Source organism: Euprymna scolopes, chromosome 20, assembly GCF_053919585.1.
Source record: "Euprymna scolopes isolate OS-2025 chromosome 20, ASM5391958v1, whole genome shotgun sequence".
Taxonomy (NCBI): domain Eukaryota; kingdom Metazoa; phylum Mollusca; class Cephalopoda; order Sepiida; family Sepiolidae; genus Euprymna; species Euprymna scolopes.
In genome coordinates, this window is record NC_136501.1 from 84,811,784 (window position 1) to 84,830,419 (window position 18,636).

At 32.3% G+C, this 18,636-nt stretch overlaps 1 protein-coding gene and 1 pseudogene across 3 annotated transcripts in view; one reads left to right on the forward strand and one right to left on the reverse strand.

The window, feature by feature from the left end:
• The window catches only part of LOC145241508 (guanine nucleotide exchange factor for Rab-3A-like), a 299,829-nt gene that overhangs the window by 201,187 nt on the left and 80,006 nt on the right, over window positions 1–18,636 (forward strand). The window contains exon 1 of one of the 3 annotated variants that reach the window (XM_080104546.1): window positions 6,975–7,161. The exons of the other annotated variants lie outside the window; for them this stretch is intronic. Coding sequence (XP_079960672.1) covers window positions 7,063–7,161 — 99 coding nt within the window. The 5' untranslated portion in view covers window positions 6,975–7,062. Of the gene's footprint in view, window positions 1–6,974; window positions 7,162–18,636 lie in introns of those variants that run through there. 3 annotated transcript variants of the gene reach the window in all.
• LOC145241723 (5S ribosomal RNA) lies at window positions 9,885–10,003 on the reverse strand (annotated as a pseudogene).

Genomic DNA, 18,636 nt, shown 5'->3' on the forward strand with positions numbered 1-18,636 from the left:
ATATATATAACAAATATATGTACACACACATATATAGAAAGAGGTTTGTTTTTACTATAATCTTTTTACGCAAATAAGTATAAACCGTGTAAAATATCTGCATGAATATAATTACAGGCAATAGTTAACTAAAGATGATCATCCCATAAGAAAACCGAAAAGATTAATAGGGAATTAATTAAAATGAATGTTTAAAAGAATACGCAAATTAGCTAGATCTTCTGCAGATGAATGCAATTCCACGACCCATTTATAACAAAGTTGTATTGTCTTTTTAAATAAATAGAAAAAGAGGGGTTTTTTTAAATATGAATATCAATGCACACAAACAAAATTATAGGAGTGTATATATATATATATATATATATATATATATATATATATATATATATATATATATATATATATATATATATATTAAAATACACGGAATTCTTTGTTTAATTATTTTCTTTTTTAGCTTTTCCAATTTCGGAATTTATCAAAGTTATATAAGTTGGATCTATATGTTTGTTTTTGCATAGCTAGCGCTTTCGACTGGAACATTTCCGTCATCCTCAGGTAGATTTTCAATTAGGTTTTTAAGATTACGTTTGGTCTTACATGTGTTAAACTTTATATATTTTGTCATGGTCACGTGTTGGGATGATTAATTAAATAGGTGGGCAATTTTTTTTAACAGGGGGAGGTTAATATTAATATTTACATTGTGCTAAATTACAAATTACATTTATATTTTTTATATGCATGCTAACCTAGGTGCCCGGCGTTGCCCTGGTGTTTGGAGGAGTGGATAAGCAAAAAAAAAAAAAAAAAAAGTGGTAGTAGGCAGGAAAGCTCGAACCCGTATCGCGAAAGAGGAAAAGAACATGAAAAAAAAACGTGACGTCTTTGCTGTTGCGCCTATCGCTAACCGGAAGTAACGTAGTTTAAATTAAGGCTAGTCAATCGAAAAGAGAAGATGACTTTCGAAAATATCGACGAAAAAAGCGACCCGTCCCTGTAGAAAAGTGCCTAGTTGAGGGTGAAGGAATTAATGTTTTTAGCCAATTTTTCGATATTTGTCGTCCGAAGAGTCGAGCTTCACAATAATACCGAGCTCGTGAAAATCCGTCGCCTCTGTCGAAAGTTTTTAGGCATACATACATACATACATACATACATACATACATACATACATACATACATTTAAATAGACAGATGAGATTTATATTATAGACTAGCGAGGGGTACCCGGCGTATTAACCACCCCAACACGTTACCATGTCAAAATATATCAGTTTTAACACATGTAATACCAAATGTAATTAAAAAAAAAGATTTTAAGAACCTAAATAACATCTGCCTGAGGATGACGGAAATGTTCCAGTCGAAAGCACTAGCTATGCAAAAACAAACATATAGATCCAACTGATACAATATTATTTTTTAATTGGAATTCATTATTGAAATAAGTATTATTTATTTATTTTTTTATTACAGACTGTTATCCTCATCTTTTCTTAGTTGTTTTGCGACGTTTCGGCCAACTTTTCCTCTGGCCTTGGTCACTGCATTCATTGCAATTACTGCCTTTCGTAGTTGTTGCCGTCTCACCACGGCCGGTTTTGGGTAGGATTGAAACCGCTATCTTCAGACAATTCTCACAATATGGATTCAACGTCTCTATCAACTGCGCAACGGGCCCCGAAGGCGATCAAGGTTTAATTTTTGGTCTTATAAATTCATGTTTATTTTATCTGATCTTTCATGGTCGGGTCCGTACGGAATGGTATATACATTATTTTAATTGGAATTCATTATTGAGATGAGTATTATTTATTTATTTTTATTTATTGTGGCCAAATTTATTTTTATTTATTGTGACCAAAACGTGGTGAGAGGACAACTACGGACGGCAGTAATTGCAGTGAATGCAGTCAAGAGATCTAGAGTTCATATCCGTCGCGGTTACCACCTGATGAAGGCCAGAGGAATAGTTGGCCGAAACGTCATGAAACAACTAAGAAAAAGATGAGGATAATAGTTCGCAATAAATAAAAAATCAACTGATACAACTTTGAGAAAATATATGAAGAAAATTCGGAAATTGGAAAAGGTAAAAAAGAAAATAATTAAACAAAAGAATTCCGTGCTTATATATATATATATATATATATATATATATATATATATATATATATATATATATATATATATATATATATATAAAGCAAGTATGGTTAAAATATAACTGAATTATCATGCTTAATTATATCGTTTTCATTTATTTTAAAAAATTTTCTCGTGATTTTTTTTGTGCTAAAATAAAATAAAAAAAAGTATGTTCCATATTTATCATGAACGTTTTGTCGAATCGTCTTCAGATGGCAAAACAAATGAATAAAAAAATGGAGAAGAAAATTGCAGATGGCAGCAAGAATATGCACGTGAAATTAGCCAGACGAACGCTAATGATGATTCGATGAAGAATCGAAACGTTTGCAATACGTATGGAACATACATTATTTTTATTCTATTTTAACACAGAAAAGATCATAAAAAATTTATTAATAAAAAAAGGTATCATTAAGTGAAGAGTTTTGTTATTTTAAACAATGTTTGCTCTTATATTAAAACATGCTGCCTAAATACAAACACACACACACATAATATAAAGCTGTGTGTGGGGGGGGGGGGGGTCACGAATAGGCTCCTATATGGTTGACTATTATAGAAAACTGTTCACATATAATGATAGAAGATGTATTGAGATACAGGAATGGGTATGTTTGATCCTGCAGGACGGTGGTTCATTAAAATTGTGGGGTCTGCGTTCGCGCCTGGTCCACAAAGTATGGAAATAAACAAATTTAAAAATTAAAAAAAAACATTTACAACTTTAATAGGAATGGTATAATAAAATTGTGGGGTCTGACCTCCATAGAATGGAAATAGGCACAAACTTTAATAAAGACTTTTCATATCTATCTGCGTAAGTATACTTTGATAATTGTTTCAGTTTGAAGAAATATTGTATAATAAAATTATGGGATGTTCGTTCGCGCCTGACCTCCATAGAACGGAAATATGTCACAAAGTTTAACAAGGTTTTTTAATATAGATCCACAGAATATTGTGATAAGTGTTTCAGCGTGAACAGGTATGGTGTAATAAATTATGGGGTTTATCTATTTTATTTTTACTTTTATCATATTTTGCTTTGGTTGTGATAACCCCAAATTCGAAGCTATCTCTTTACAACCCTTCGTTTTCATAATCTATGATACTTTCATAAATCAGAGTCCATTTTCTGTAGGCTGTTTTTGAACCCAGTCAACGATGGGTACGTTTGCTAGTGTGTGTATATATATATATATATATATATATATATATATATATATATATATATATATATATATATATATATTTATTTATTTATATATATATATATATATATATATATATATATATATATATATAAATTTAGATATATCGATAATATGAACTAAAAATATTTTTGGAAAAGTGTTCAGTTCGTGAGTAAAGCTTTTATAAATAAAATAATATAAATATTAGAAGGAGTCTGTACGGATCAATCAACGTTTTAACATTTACACATCTCGGCAAGACTAAATAAATTTTTTTAATTATTCTAGAGACAGAACAAAATGTGACAGCCGAAAAGTTAACCTCATTAAACATGTTATTTATTCTTCTTACGATTAAACCGTTCCTCCCCTACTCCAACACATTTGCCGATCGATAGTGCAATCAACCTGCGTGTAATGTGTGAGACCTCATTATCCCCCCCTCTTTCACGCTTTCCCAGATACATACGCATACTTAGTTCTACTGCAAACAATTCAAACCAACTTACGATTTATGCACATTCATCTTCCAGACATAAGCAACATCATCACTGACGCATGCTATTCGCCGTGTATCTACATACACATATTATAAGGGACAATTAGCAATACACACGTTTAATCATACATTTCCACAAATTAATATTACGGAGTTAAAAAAAAAATATGTATATAAAGCAAAATAAAATAATTTGCATTTAATATATCATTATTTTTATACTCCGGCTCAAATTTAAATTTATAAAGTCATAAAATCATAATTTTATCAAATAAAAACGTAGCAAAACCAATAAAAACTTAAATTCAAATAGTATCTCTACATAATCCCTATTGTGATAGTTAATTTATGCCAATTAGCAACATTAGAAATTAATAAAAACTAATATAACAATATGATAAAAATCAGATTTAAGAAACAATCGTCAATCGAATTTTTAACAAAATTTAACTGGGATCAATTAATTAATAGTAATCTGTATTAAACCTATTGATCTTATATTAAGAAGAACAAATGGATACTTTCCAAATTACCTATTTTCAGAAATATTCAAATATATTCTTAGCAAACAAAAATCACATAAAATAGATCACACACACACACACACACACACACACACACACACACACACACATACACACACACATATAATTGAATAATAAGTATTCTTTTATGCTTACAGACACTACTGTTTCATGCTTACGCAATCATCAGTATAGGGGTTGACAATTCCTGATGGTCGGGAGATTTAAACTCGGCCACGAAGCTACCTTTGACTCCATTTGCTAAGCCTTTACCTTCGGGCAACCAAACAATTGCCATAGGAATGAAGGGAATTAACTACTAATAAACGCACACTTCGGGCGCAACATTAGACAATCCAGAGTGTTCGAACGAGCGGAAGTCATGACCGTGGCACATAAGTCAGAGAAGGCTTCATGGCCAGGTTCGAATCTCCTGACCGGTTGTAATCGTGACTCCCTGCACAGATGATTCCTGAAAGGATGAAACACAAAAAAATATAACTTTGTAATATATGGGTCGTGGAATTGCATTCATCTGCAAAAGATCAAGCTAATTTGCATACTTTTTTAAACATTCATTTTAATTAATTCCCTATTAGTTTTTTTTTTTTTTTTTTTTTTTTGCTTTCCTTATGGGATGGTCATATTACGTGTAATTATATTCATGCATATATTCTACATGATTTATACTTGTGTAATATTTGCATAAAAAAGTTATGGTAAACAAAAACCTTTTTCTATATATATATTTATGTATGCGTATATATAGAGGAGTTTAATAGGCAATTTTTAAAAACTATATATATATATATATATATATATATATATATAGTTTTTAAAAATTGCCTACCAAACTCCTCTGCCAGTTTTTGGTCTACAGATATGAAACTTAATATATAGGGTATTCGAACCCATGCGAAACTTATATTTGGGTTTTAGCCGGGGAAAATCAGTGCAAAAATGTGAAAATTAAAAAATGGAATTTACCAGATGAAGGTCGAACAACAGCGTTACGAATATGCATGTGTAACGTAATAGCTATTGGTTCATGTTTTAATTTTTAGCCTTGCAGCAAACATGTTTTCATAGCTCAGGCATTAACGTCAAAAGAAAAAGTAAATCGTAAACTAAACGTTTTGGTTTCGATTCTCGGTGGTGGCGTATTTTTTATTTATTTTTTTATAAATTTTTTAAATCATTACTATATGTTGGGTCCAATATAATATAATAATAAATACGAAATCTGCATTAATCAAAATATCGTATTTGAGCGTATTTTACAACCGGGCAATGCCGGGTGGCCTGCTAATATGGTATATTTGCCAGGTAGTTTTTAAATTTTTTTTAATATAACACACACACACACACATATATATATATATATATATATATATATATATATATATATATATATATATATATATATATATATATATATATATAATCAAATTATACTAAAATTCCCTGTGCACACCTGTTTTCTTTTTGAATAGGGGTGGAGTACAAGTTCTTTTGTATTTTTATTTTTTTCCCTTTCCATCGAACCCGACGTCTACGCGGTTTTGAATTGGTTGTTATCGACTATATCCCCAAAGATTTTTCTGCTTTTTCATCTTCGCAACTCATCACAGACTGAAAGAAACAAGAAGAGGGGGGAAAGATAAACAAACACGCACACGCACATATTGGATGGCAGCATTAATCACCATTTCTTATTATTATTCACTCATTATATCGAATTGTGATCTTTGTGAAACGCGAGCTGCAGATCAAGTCGATGATATAATACGCCGTTTTGTGTTTGGTCTCCGTCGTTCCGCTTGGTTGGTGACTTCTCGCATAAATACCAAGGTATTTGCCTCGAGCGGTTGTTCACTACCGATGCGCGCAACCCACCGGCTCGGACGCAAATTGTCGTGAAAAAAAAGTCATTTACTCAATACTCTGACCCTGCAAAATTATTTCATTTTTATTTATTTTGCTTTTGTTAACAAAACAAAAAACAAAAAAAAAACGGCGGAGCAAGAAAGAGACGAACTAACAAATGAATGAATGCGTTGCCGGTTTTGTCAAGGAAAAGGGGTGCTGCATCTCCTTATCAACGACATCTTTATTTCTCCATTCATTCATTTTTCTCCTCCTCTATTCGCCCTTATTTTCTTTTTTTCATTTCCGTATTGCTTGATTGATTCATAACTATTTCCTTCTTTCTATTTTCTTTCTCTCATTTTTTTTTCTCTCATTCTTTTTTCTTTCCCCCATTTTTTTTTATTTTGTCCTCTTTTCTTTCATCCTCTCCCCTTTCTTTGAAATTTATTCATTTTATTTTTTTCAATTTATAGATGCTAGATTTGCTAAGGCTTTCATTTTCTTTTTACATTCAACTTTGTTTTTGCTTTTTTGTTTAAAAAAATTTTTTTTTGTTTTTTAAATTTTCTTTTTTCTTCTTTTGCTTTCTTTCTTTTCAATTGTTCTTCTTTTACTTTCTTTCTTTTTCATTTCAACACATTTGTTTTCTATCTTTTCAAGATTAATTTCCTTCTGCTCAATTCTCCTCTCCACTTTATTCCTTTTCTTTTAATATCCAATTCTACCTCCTTTCTTCTCTCTCTCTCTCTCTCTCTCTCTCTCTCTCTCTCATCACTCCCCCCGCCTTCATCCGTCCACCTATTAATTCTCGTCTAAAGAGATGGAAGAATCATCTCCACACACGATGAGACTCTATCTACGAATGCCATCCAATGAGAAGCTGTTTCATTCTGCAACAACTTTAGCGCGGACTTTCCTGGTAAGAAGAACATTGCTTTTTCTCCCCCCCCCCCGGCCCCGTCCCTTTCTTTCAAACAACTTTTTCTATCTCTCTGTCACAGTCTACCTCCACTCAATTATTTTTATTCTTATTTTTTTCCTCGTTCTCTTCGCACCCCCAACTTACTTTATATTTGCTTTCTTTTCCCGACTGTTCATTTTTTTTCCAGCAACTATTTGTTGCTCATTACATAAAACAAGAACTGAATTATCAAATGTGATCCTTTCTTTTGTCAAATGTTATCCCTTTCATCACATTTGATTTTTTTTTTTAATTTATAGAATTTAACAGAATTTTAAAAATTTATTTTTTATTTAAAAATTATTTCATTTCTTCCATAATTCATTTCAATCAACGAAGTAGGTGTGGTTGGGTTTGCCCCTCCCTCCCTCTCCCGCTTTACCTTCATTACTTGAAAGTGGTTTTGTACGGGTGTGGAGGGAGGGGGGTGCTTGAAAATATGCGTTTTGCTTTGCTATCCCGACAGATTAAGTTATTAAATTATTAAGATGGTGTTCTTATTTACTTGCCTCGCCACGAGGGAAACGTTAGATGTATGGTCTGTTTTTAATCCAGCTCCCTCAAAACTTGAACTTTAAATTGAAACAAAAATAGGAGAGAATGGACTAAGTGTAGCATCGGAAGAGTTCCTTTTACTTTTTAGCAAACTTGTCAGCTCGAGGCGACAAATCTTACGTGTAATTTCCTCAACGTGATTTGGCTTATTTGGACTACTGTTCTAATCCTTACAATGTTCCAGACGATATAACCTCCAACCTTCTTCAGGTGTATCTTTAAAACTTGGGAATCTGCGTGGAATTTTGGACGGAACCCTTTATTTAATTGATACGATTAACATGCTCTTGTCGTGTTACGTAATTCGCAGTTGTAATTTTAATATCGCCCCCACTGAGGATTAAATCTTCAACCTCTAGAAGAGTGTCACTTAGAATTGAATATTATTTAGTATTTTATCTGTTATGTCACGGGCCCTTCATAAACATAATTCCTCAGAATGAGTCTAACACGGTCCGTGTCTTTTCATTTACCCTTAAAACTATTTTACGAGAATGTTACAGAAATTAAGTAGCAAACTAAAAAGTCCGTGACCATTGCCAATAGACTGCACAGCAATCTATCTCTGGTTGCTACGCTCGCAGCTGAACCCTTTTCTTCAACAAAAACCATCGTTGCGTCTATTTCCATCGTATGTCTCCGAGATGATTGAGGATTAACAGTTAAAGAATTCAAACTACCACACTCAGCAAACCGATGTAAATAATTGCACACTAAGAAAAATTAAGTTTTTAAAAACGGACGGTTTTTTTTTATTATTATTCAAATTATTTGATAGTTGCGAGTAAGAAAATGCCATTTTTATTTAATATTTGATATTTAATTTTCACTAAATAAAATAAAAAAGCAAATTTTTATAATTATAAAATCTTACCTGAAAAAATTTTTTATATAACTTTTTTTTTTTTTAATTATCACCATTTGGGGTAAAAGAGAAACCGTCTACTTGATGGCGACTTATGGCTATAAATTTGGAATGGCCGCCATCAAGTAGACTTTTTCTCTTTTATCTATTTTGAATTGTTATATTATTTTTATGTAGATTGTAAAAAAAAAAAAGTTGTGAATGTCTGATTAGTTAATCAAGTTCACATTCCTTATTTGCTAATACAATTCTAGATTTTCTTCCAGTTATGGGTAAAGACATACTCACACTTGCTATCCAGGTTTATCAGCTATGTTTCCTTTGACAAGAGATTCGACGCACTATGGGTGTCATTATATTAAGTCTCCAGCCATCATGTGGAGATTGATTGTATCCATTTGCCACTTTTTGTAGTTTTACTTGGTGTCTTTCCATGTCTTCTCGTGACTCCTGGCTTTCTTTTTGCTGTCTAGTCTTATCTCTCTGCAAGTCCTTGCTTCTTTCAACATGCCCCAATCAGTGAAGACTGTTTGCCCTTATTAGGGCACCAACTTTGGGGGGATGGTCAATTTTCTGGATCTGATTTAGCTTTACATTGCATTACCAGCCTAATGATTTGGGCAAGTGAGACTTTGCTGAAGATCAAACACTCGCTGCCATATAACATAACGTTTCTGACACAGCTATTGTAGACTTTAATGGCTTTAAATTAATCAAAAGATCCTTTTGTTAAAAAAAAAAAAATTACAAGAAAAACAAGCTTTCTTTCTCTTTTTAATACTATATAAAAAAATTCTTCTATAAAATGCAAAATAATTGTTTTACTTTTATTTATTTTTTTTAGCGACACCTGTCCCTTCATCATCATTCTCATCATCATCATATTCGCTGTAACGTTTGGCATGCGTTGAACGGCTTCAAGAAATTGACTTCAAAAGTAACCTATCTCTAGCCATTTACCCCTCTTCCCTCAAGTCCATTTTTATAACTTCCCCACCATATTGAATATATTGTGTTATCGTGCATGATATAAGGTTGTGTGTGTGTGTGTGTGTGTGTGTGTGTGTGTGTGTGTGTGTGTGTGTGTGTGTGTGCAGCCAGCACCAAACTTATTCAGGGTTTAACCGGCTTCCTCCAAAGGAGGAAGTTTCATGGGAGTATGAAATTCACAAGCGGTCCCCAGTCGCATGTATATCCCTGTTAGGGGAGATGACGACGTTAGGTTTTTGCAACATTTTGCAGAGAGGTGTCGACGTCCTCCTACATACAGCACCTGGAATTGCCAAATTGGTCACCCATCTTAGTAATGACCAGACTCAACATTGCTTAACTTTGGTGATCTAACGGGAACCGGTGTGTCAACGTGATTATGCCGTATATCAGGTTGGGATATTAATCTTTATTCTCGAATGCCTTTTCAGCCTTGATCAGTGGATCATCATTATCTTCATCATCCTTCAGTCGTGAATTTTTCTTTACTCTCACACCATTTTGCTATATCCTCCATTTAATCGGGTAGATCTTCAAAAGTGCATTATGTGTCCTCCACCAGTTGTTTACCATAAATTGCAGTTGCTTGCCATAAGTTTTGTGCATGCTTCTCATTGAATTATGCCCTTGTTTTGGCATTTATAAAAAAAATACCACTAATGATTTCATCCTAGGTCCTTCAACAGTGGCCAGCAAATCTAATTCTTCTCTCTCCCACTCTCACTCTCTCTCTCACTCACTCACTCATTCAGTCACTCACTTACTCACTCACTCACCAAGCCTGAGATCTAAGAAAAGCGTCGATACAATTGTTCCTTTGTAAGGTGTTACATCCAAGAGAAGTTGAGAGAAGCTGCCAGTGTTCTTGTGTACACGCCACCATGTTTTTTTTTAGTTGTTTAATAAAACTCCGAGTGCTACTTCTATATACAAGAATTGATGTAACAAAATTTGACTTCCAGATTGCTTTCACCCTGTCCAGTCCAAACTAAATAATTTTTAATTAATATTTCCAACCACTTTCGATCTGAGAAACACGTTGTCATGGTATTGCTTCCCTGAGTGCTACAACATGGTATTCTTCATATCCAATCTCAATAAACAGTTGTTATAACCTCCCTAAAAAAACATCAAAGTTTGTTCATTCTATTAATTATTTTCAATCCTCTCATAATATTCTTCACCATTTAACAATGTGTCCATCTCATTAACTCTCTAGTAGTTTTATAGCCTTTGCAAGTGGTGACTCATTAGCAAATATTTAAGTCATATTAGCCCTAGTCGATGTACACTTGTGGGGCCCTGGAAATTGAACATGTGAAAACCCCATTATGGTTTATGCATAATCACTGTTATTCTCTTTGCGGTAGATACCCACTGTCTTAAAAATAATTCATCCATCGTTACTAAAATTTTGATAAAACTTACAGAGCTGAATTAGCTGTTTACTGTAATTTATGGCCTGACCTTTCCTGATGCTGACTCAAAAAAAAAAAAAAAACTGGTGCTGATGCAAAGTGGAGTATTCTAAAAGACTGTTGATCTGTCAGTCACTAAGTGCAAAGTCTCGCAACAGGTTGATCCAGGTGAAGTCCTTTGTTGAAACTTTTCCCTCTCTTATTTAATCTCTCTCTTCGGCATTTCTCCTTCTCTCTTAAAATATACATTTTAGTGTTGATCGTTGATGGAAACTCCTACCTCTAAGAGAGAAAGTAGAATTATTTGGAAATCAGTTTAGGAGTGAAGAAGGAGCGTGTCTGTCCAAATTCTCTGTCAACGCAAAGTACACATTGTCCCATTTTTCATTCTTACCATTTTTAATACCTTGTTCAGGACTAAATTTTACACCCTGTTTTAATGTTTACCAAGGTCAGAATGTATTATTGCTTTTTACCACATTTAAAAAAGTATTGTACATACATATATACAATTTCACCCAAAGAATATTGAACCTTTCTGTATTGTATGTATTTTAATATTGATCTTGGGTGGAACATCCTACCTCTGAGAGAGGAAGATAGAATTATTTGGAAATCAGTTTGGGTATGGCAACGAAGGAGTGTGTCTGTCCAAATATCTTGTCTCTCTATATTTTCTGTTCTATTTCGACTTCTGCAGTTAAAATGTTTCTCTTCACTACTAATGCAGTAATAAAGTCTACTAAGTTTTGCCCAGTAATTAAAACCTGTTTTTCTTATTTGTATTTACAAAAATCGTACAAACTCAAGTAAATTGATACTTTGTTATTCATTCGTTCTATGTACTAGAAGAATACCCGCCCCAGGATGGGTAAAATGAATTCCTCAAACAGAACAGTTTTGCACCATTCGTATATCCACTTACTAACATTGAAATTAAGATTTAATAATATGAAACACATAATCCTTATTTTGATTCTATAAAAAGATTAAAAGTTAAAACTTAAAGGGTCTTAAGAAGAAATTGCAATTCAGTGAATCGTGCTTAATTGTGGATCAAATTTAATGCAAAGCTGAAAGATTGGAATTTTCAAATCGAAAAATGTTTTCATATGTCTTCTAAAAATTTCTTAAAATATTCCCCAAAAAATTGAAATTCAGGAAATATTTATGATTGTTAAAATTTCCAAAAAATCGGAGGTATATGAATTTTCACGAAAGGCTTTCACTTACTTTGCATGAAATTAAATTAAACTAAACATAGCTCACATTGCGCACCCTTATGCTTAGCAACTGTGTTCTTGAATTCATAATGATCGGTTAATTAGTTTAGAATTAAATGCTATGTGTACAAATATATAAGCATATACAACGTGTGTGTATCTGTATTTGTGGTAAAACACAGAACAAAATTAAGGTCCTCTTTGAAACTAATATTTTTACTGTTACTTTATATAAGCTCTTCATATGGGCAACACCGAGTTGTTGCCGCTATCATCATCATCATTATTATTATCCTATTTTTATTTTTTAACATTTAACACCTTGAATCTAACTTGCAAGCAACACATTTCTCCATTGATTATTATTTAATTTCAGCCTCAGACAAGTAATGGAAGAGAAAAATAAATAAATGCAACTGACTGTCGGCCAATGAGAATTGTTTATATTAAATCCCCCATCAGTGAAATCGACCAATCAATTTTGTCTACTGTACATATTTATTGCCGATAACAGCTGAGAGACTTCGGGGTTGCCAGAGGCAAGAATGGCACCGAGAGGCGGATGAGGGTGGGTGGGTGGCAGCCTACTTGTTGAAAGAGGAGGAAGATGGGGAGAAAGTGTGTAGGAGTCTTCATCTGAACCGAATTTGAAATGCATAAGCAGTATGGAAAGAGCAATCTTCAACGTATACAAGGTTTCCTGCAGCTGTCGCTAATAGTGTGATAAGACTTCTTCAGTTTTTAGCATTATAATTTACCAGAACCAACATGACCCGTTGGGTCAGTATTTATATATTTACTTGAAAATGGATAACGTCACAAAATGAGCTTAATATTTTTTTACATTGCCAAAAACTTACTCTTCTATGCTATCCATTTTCAAGTAAATATATATACATATATGCAAACACACCTGTGACCCGTTGGATCACAAGCACGACCACTATTTATTCTACTTGAATTCATTCGAAAATTCATAAACTTTTCTGTTAAGAAATTCTTCTCGCATAATACAAATTGATAAATCTCCTCTATATTATTATTGTTATTATTATTATTATTATTATTATTATTATTATTATTATTATTATTATTTATTAATTATTAATTATTATTATTTATAATATAGAAGTGAAGAAGCTTATTATATTGGCATTTAATTTTCATATGTTTGTGGTGTGTACAGACACTATGTAAATTAGATAATAATGCTGACAAGAGAGTCACTCTTTCTCTAAATGCTCACACACCTATTAAGAAATATTAGTATGGTTGAATCAACACAGAGTATGAGAGGCCGAGAGAAATACTTAGCTAAGTGATTATTTTTTCACTTAATTACAAATTATTGCTAATTGAAAGACTAAAAATGTATTTTCTTTTCAAACGTAACTCAATCCCAGAACTAAAGAATATATTAGCATGTATTTTGTGTTGTTAAAATATATAGCATAAAAAGCTGTAGGGAAACTAATGCTAACTAACTCGCATACGGTATATATCTAAATTAGTAAATGCATTTTTTTTATTTATCGCACGTATATGACTATGGAAACTGTCATTAATCAATCAAAAGGGGTAAAGAATTGGCAGAGAGAAATTATTTTGGAAATTAATCCCTGAAAGCCAATACATGTCAGCATGTAAAAGAGGCATTAAACTGAACATAAATATGGTGATGATATTAATGATTTTAACCACACAAAATACATATCAGAATATTCCATGGTTTTGGTATTGAGTTATGTTTTAAAAAATATCCGGTTTAGTTTAATTCCCCTCACCTTCTCTTCTGCTGTTTGACACTCCCCCACTTCCGCTTACCTGCTCTGATTTTAAACCGTGTCTGTTGCCATCACACACACACACACACACACACACACACACACACACACACACACACACACACACACACACTCTCTCTCTCTCTCTCTCTCTCTCTCTCTTTGCGTTTAACAATGATAAAGTTAACTATAAAATAATCTATCATAAATAACATGGAATATCACCGTATTATTAATACTATTTGACTTATAGATCGAGAAAAAAAGCTGAGTTTCCAGTGCTTCCGTGAAATCAGACATTGCTAGAAATTGAACTAATGTGTAGTATCAATTAAAATTAATATATATATATATATATATATATATATATGTGTATATATATATATATATATATATATATATATATATATATATATATATATATTAGTTTTTATTGGTGTATGTTTTGTTGCTATCAACCCATTCTTTGAAGTCTTGGTTTTTGTTAAAACAGTATATATATATATATATATATATATATATATATATATATATATATATATATATATATATATATATATATATATAATGTGTGTGTGGAAATGATTTTTCAATCATATTTCACCATTTTTATATATTAATCCTTAATTTATGAAGCTCAATGCAATTACAGAGCATGTAATGAATGAATGACAAAAGTCTATATTCTAAATTTCATGATGTTGACCATCTTATAATTTATTCCTTTAATTACGTTGACATTTACAATTCTTGACAGTAACTGTTTCGTAGCGCAAAATTATTCATTTAATTATTATATCAATCAATGAATTTATTTTGCCCTTAACTCGTCAGCAAAAATAGCAACCATCAATCCACCAAAATAAAATAAAATGCATTTGAGCATGATTACAAAATCCGAAAATTGGAAGAGCAGCTGCAGTTACCTTTTATTTAATCTTTTATCGCGCCATTTTTAATTTACAAATAAAGTTACTAAAATTTTAATATTTGTATTAATAGTATTAATTTTAATATAAACTGCTAAAAAATATTCTGTTTAGTATTTTATTAATTTATTATTTATATATATATATATATATATATATATATATATATATATATATATAGATGATAGAATGTTTATATAGTTATGGTTGAATCTGTACAAATCAATTTCCGAATAGCATTTAAATCAAGTTCCATATAAGTAAAAACATAAATATTTATCACAGAACTTGCAAGATACATTATTTGTATAAATTCAGCCTTTTTTTTAACCGTGTGGCTCGTTAATTAAGCGACCGAAGACGACACCCATGTTAAGGGATCTCTTTTGAAGATGCAGGTTCAAATCCTGTAAAAGTCTCTTTATTATTATTTTATGTGTCCACATAAAAATGCTATGAGGAGATATTTTTTATGTATCGGTTTTCAGTATTTACTTTAACAGTGCTCAGTAGGTGAGTAAAGTGAGGTAGTAAGTTATGAAAATATATAGCAGTTAAATGTTTTTGTTTTTTTTTTTACACAGGTATCACCACTTATGAAGGCCCGGAAGCCACTAGAGGATAAGGGTTAATGGGTATACATTAGTCAATGTGATTATCGCGTAGTAGGAGTTTTGTAAATTAGATTACTTAGGGGGATGATTCATTAAGAACTTGTTTATGTTGTACTTGAAGACAATCAGATTGTAACTAGCTGGAAAGCAAGCAATCGAAAGAGAGTTCCACAGGCGTGCAGCTTTGTTCATGGAATCTACATTTAGGTTTAGGCACAGATAAAGAGTGTGGGAAATTATTGATAGTGGTTTTGGCTAGACGAGTGTTTTTTGTGAAAGTTTGGTGAGAGGGGGGCATAGATGGAAGCTCAGATGAGCACTTGCCATGAAAATAATGATAAAGCAGAGACAAGCTCGCAATGTCTCTTCTGTGGGAAAGAGGTTGCAGGGAAGAGAAAAGGGCACCCCCTCACTAAGCTACAAAGTTTATTTTGAACTCTGTCAAAGCAGGATAAACTGCTTCTATCAGTTTCTGCCCAGATGGGGCAACAGTACTCCAGTGTTGGCTGTACCTGGCTTGTATATAAGTAGAGAATTGCATCAGGAGGGAGATATTTACTGGAGCGGTAAAAGGATCCCACCATTTTTCCAGCGACTTTGGCATTGATATAGGTGTTCCACTTAAGACCGTGAGTAAAGGTCAAGCCCAGAAGCTTGTCAAAACATGTAGCCTCCTCAAGATGAGAGGTGTTCATTTCAATTGATGCCAGATGGGCATCAGAGCATTGATGATGTAAAGATAGAAGCTTGGTTTTAAATACATTAAAAGTAACCAGCCACCTCTTTCCCCATTATACCACATACTCAAGATCAGAGGAGAGGGAATCAGAGAGAACTTGGTCATTTACGGTCTTTGATGTGCTACCATAGGTTGTAGTCTTGTCAGCGTAAATGTCTACGAATGATGTAATTTGGGAGATCATTAATGTAGAACAGGAAGAGAGTTGGGCCCAGGATGGACCCCTGAGGGACTCCAGCATTAATATTGAGAGCTTCTGATTTCTACTCATCAACTGCTACTCTTATGAACCTATCAGAGAGAAATGATTTAATAATTGAGGACATTTCCAGCTATACCATAGTTGGAGATCTTGCAAAATAGACCTTTATGCCATACCTTATCAAAGGCCTTTGATATGTCAAGAGCAATTGCCCTAGAGAGGAAGCCTCCATTGAAATATTCGTTAATCCTATGAGATATAACTGTGAGCACATCTGGCAGAATGGAAACCATATTGCACGTCACTAAGAAGGCTGCTTTTTGCTAAGATGGTTAACTACTTCTCTATTTAACACAGATTCTAGCAGCTTACTCATGATGCATAGGAGACTTATTGGTCTGTACTGAGAGGGAGATGAGCGATCACTTCTGCATTTCATCCACATAAGGAAACGTCAGGCTAAAATGCATAGAATTCGTGTTACTTAATGTTTTTTATATATCCACATGGTGTTTAGTTTATCTAGCTGAAGTTTTCATTAGCCAGTGGCCTGGCCTCACTCAAAGGTTTGGCTGATATTTACTTCTATTCTATTCTGTTTTATATAGAGTGATACACCTTTCATTTTTGTGAATGTGTTGAATTAATAGTTGAGCTTATGTTAACACGTGATTGCTCAGAGTACTTTTTTAATTAATAATTATTTTATTTTTCTTATGTGTTGTTATCTTAAAGTAAAGTTTATTTTGTGTGTTATTCTACAGTTTAATAAGTGTTGGGCTCCTTAAAGTTTAGAATTTCAAATTTCTTATCTAAAGTAACAATAATAATAATATAAAATAAATTTTACATAGTTATGATGAAATTTATGCTCGTTTATGCAAATCAATCCCAAATTGCCATGAGAAAGTTAATATTCAATACACATTAAATAGAGAATAATAATAGTGTTCAAGGATTTATAATAGCATTTAAATCTCTATCTAATTTACATACATATATACGGTATGTACTGACACACTGGAAATTAGCTGAAAAGATGTAAATTAAATGTCAATCCTCAAAAAAGAGTCACTTTTTCTCTAATTGCCCACAAAGAAATTAAGTGAGTTGTTGAATTAATATATAGTGAGAGAGGCAAGAGAAATGCATAGATAACTATCGGATGAGTGACTTATTCAATTAATTACAAATTACAGTTAATCAGAAGAATATTTTTGTTAAACGTAGCTCAGTCCCAGAACAAAGAAATATTTTAGCATGCATTTTTTGCTATTTTGAATCTATGGAGGAAAAATCCGGTTGTTCTTTCGTGAATGAAACAGTGCTGTAATTGTACCGATTTTTTTTTTTTTAAAAGATTGGTAAAGTGACTAAAATCTTGTTCATTGGAATGTAGCAAAATATTTATATACTCTGTTTTTATGTTAGTACACATAGATCTTTCCCTGTGGAAAGTTAAGAATAGAAAGTATATATCAAAACGTATTCACACACGTGTATGATTCGACAAGAAATCAAAAACGTTCATGATATATATATATATATATATATATATATATATATATATATATATATATATATATATAACATCATTATTTTTATTTTAACACAAAAAGATCATAAAAAAATTGAAAAAGGTATACTTTAACAAAGAATTATGTTATTTTTAATAATGTTTGCTTAAATGAAAGAGTGCCACTCAAATATGCGCTATATATATATATATATATATATAGAGAGAGAGAGAGAAGTGGAGAGAGAAATAATCGAGTAAAAACTGTTTTTAACCCATCATTCTTTGCTTTATCAATGAGGCCGTTTACTTTGTGAATACAAATTATCGAATCGCACATCTTTGACCCTTTCACCGTCCTCTTTATTTTGGCATCATTATTTTTGTCAACAGTACTTAAGCAAAAAAATAAAATAAAATAAAACAAAAGCGCCATTGTTGACCCGCCGGTATAATGTCCTCTGATAAACCCTTGTCACATTTAGAAGCAAATTAATCTGATCTGTTTGTTAGAAGTTGATCCGTTCTTAATTTGATCCGTTTGGGAATTGACCGAATCAATGACGTGATTATCTTGAGCTGATTTCTAGTCCAGCTC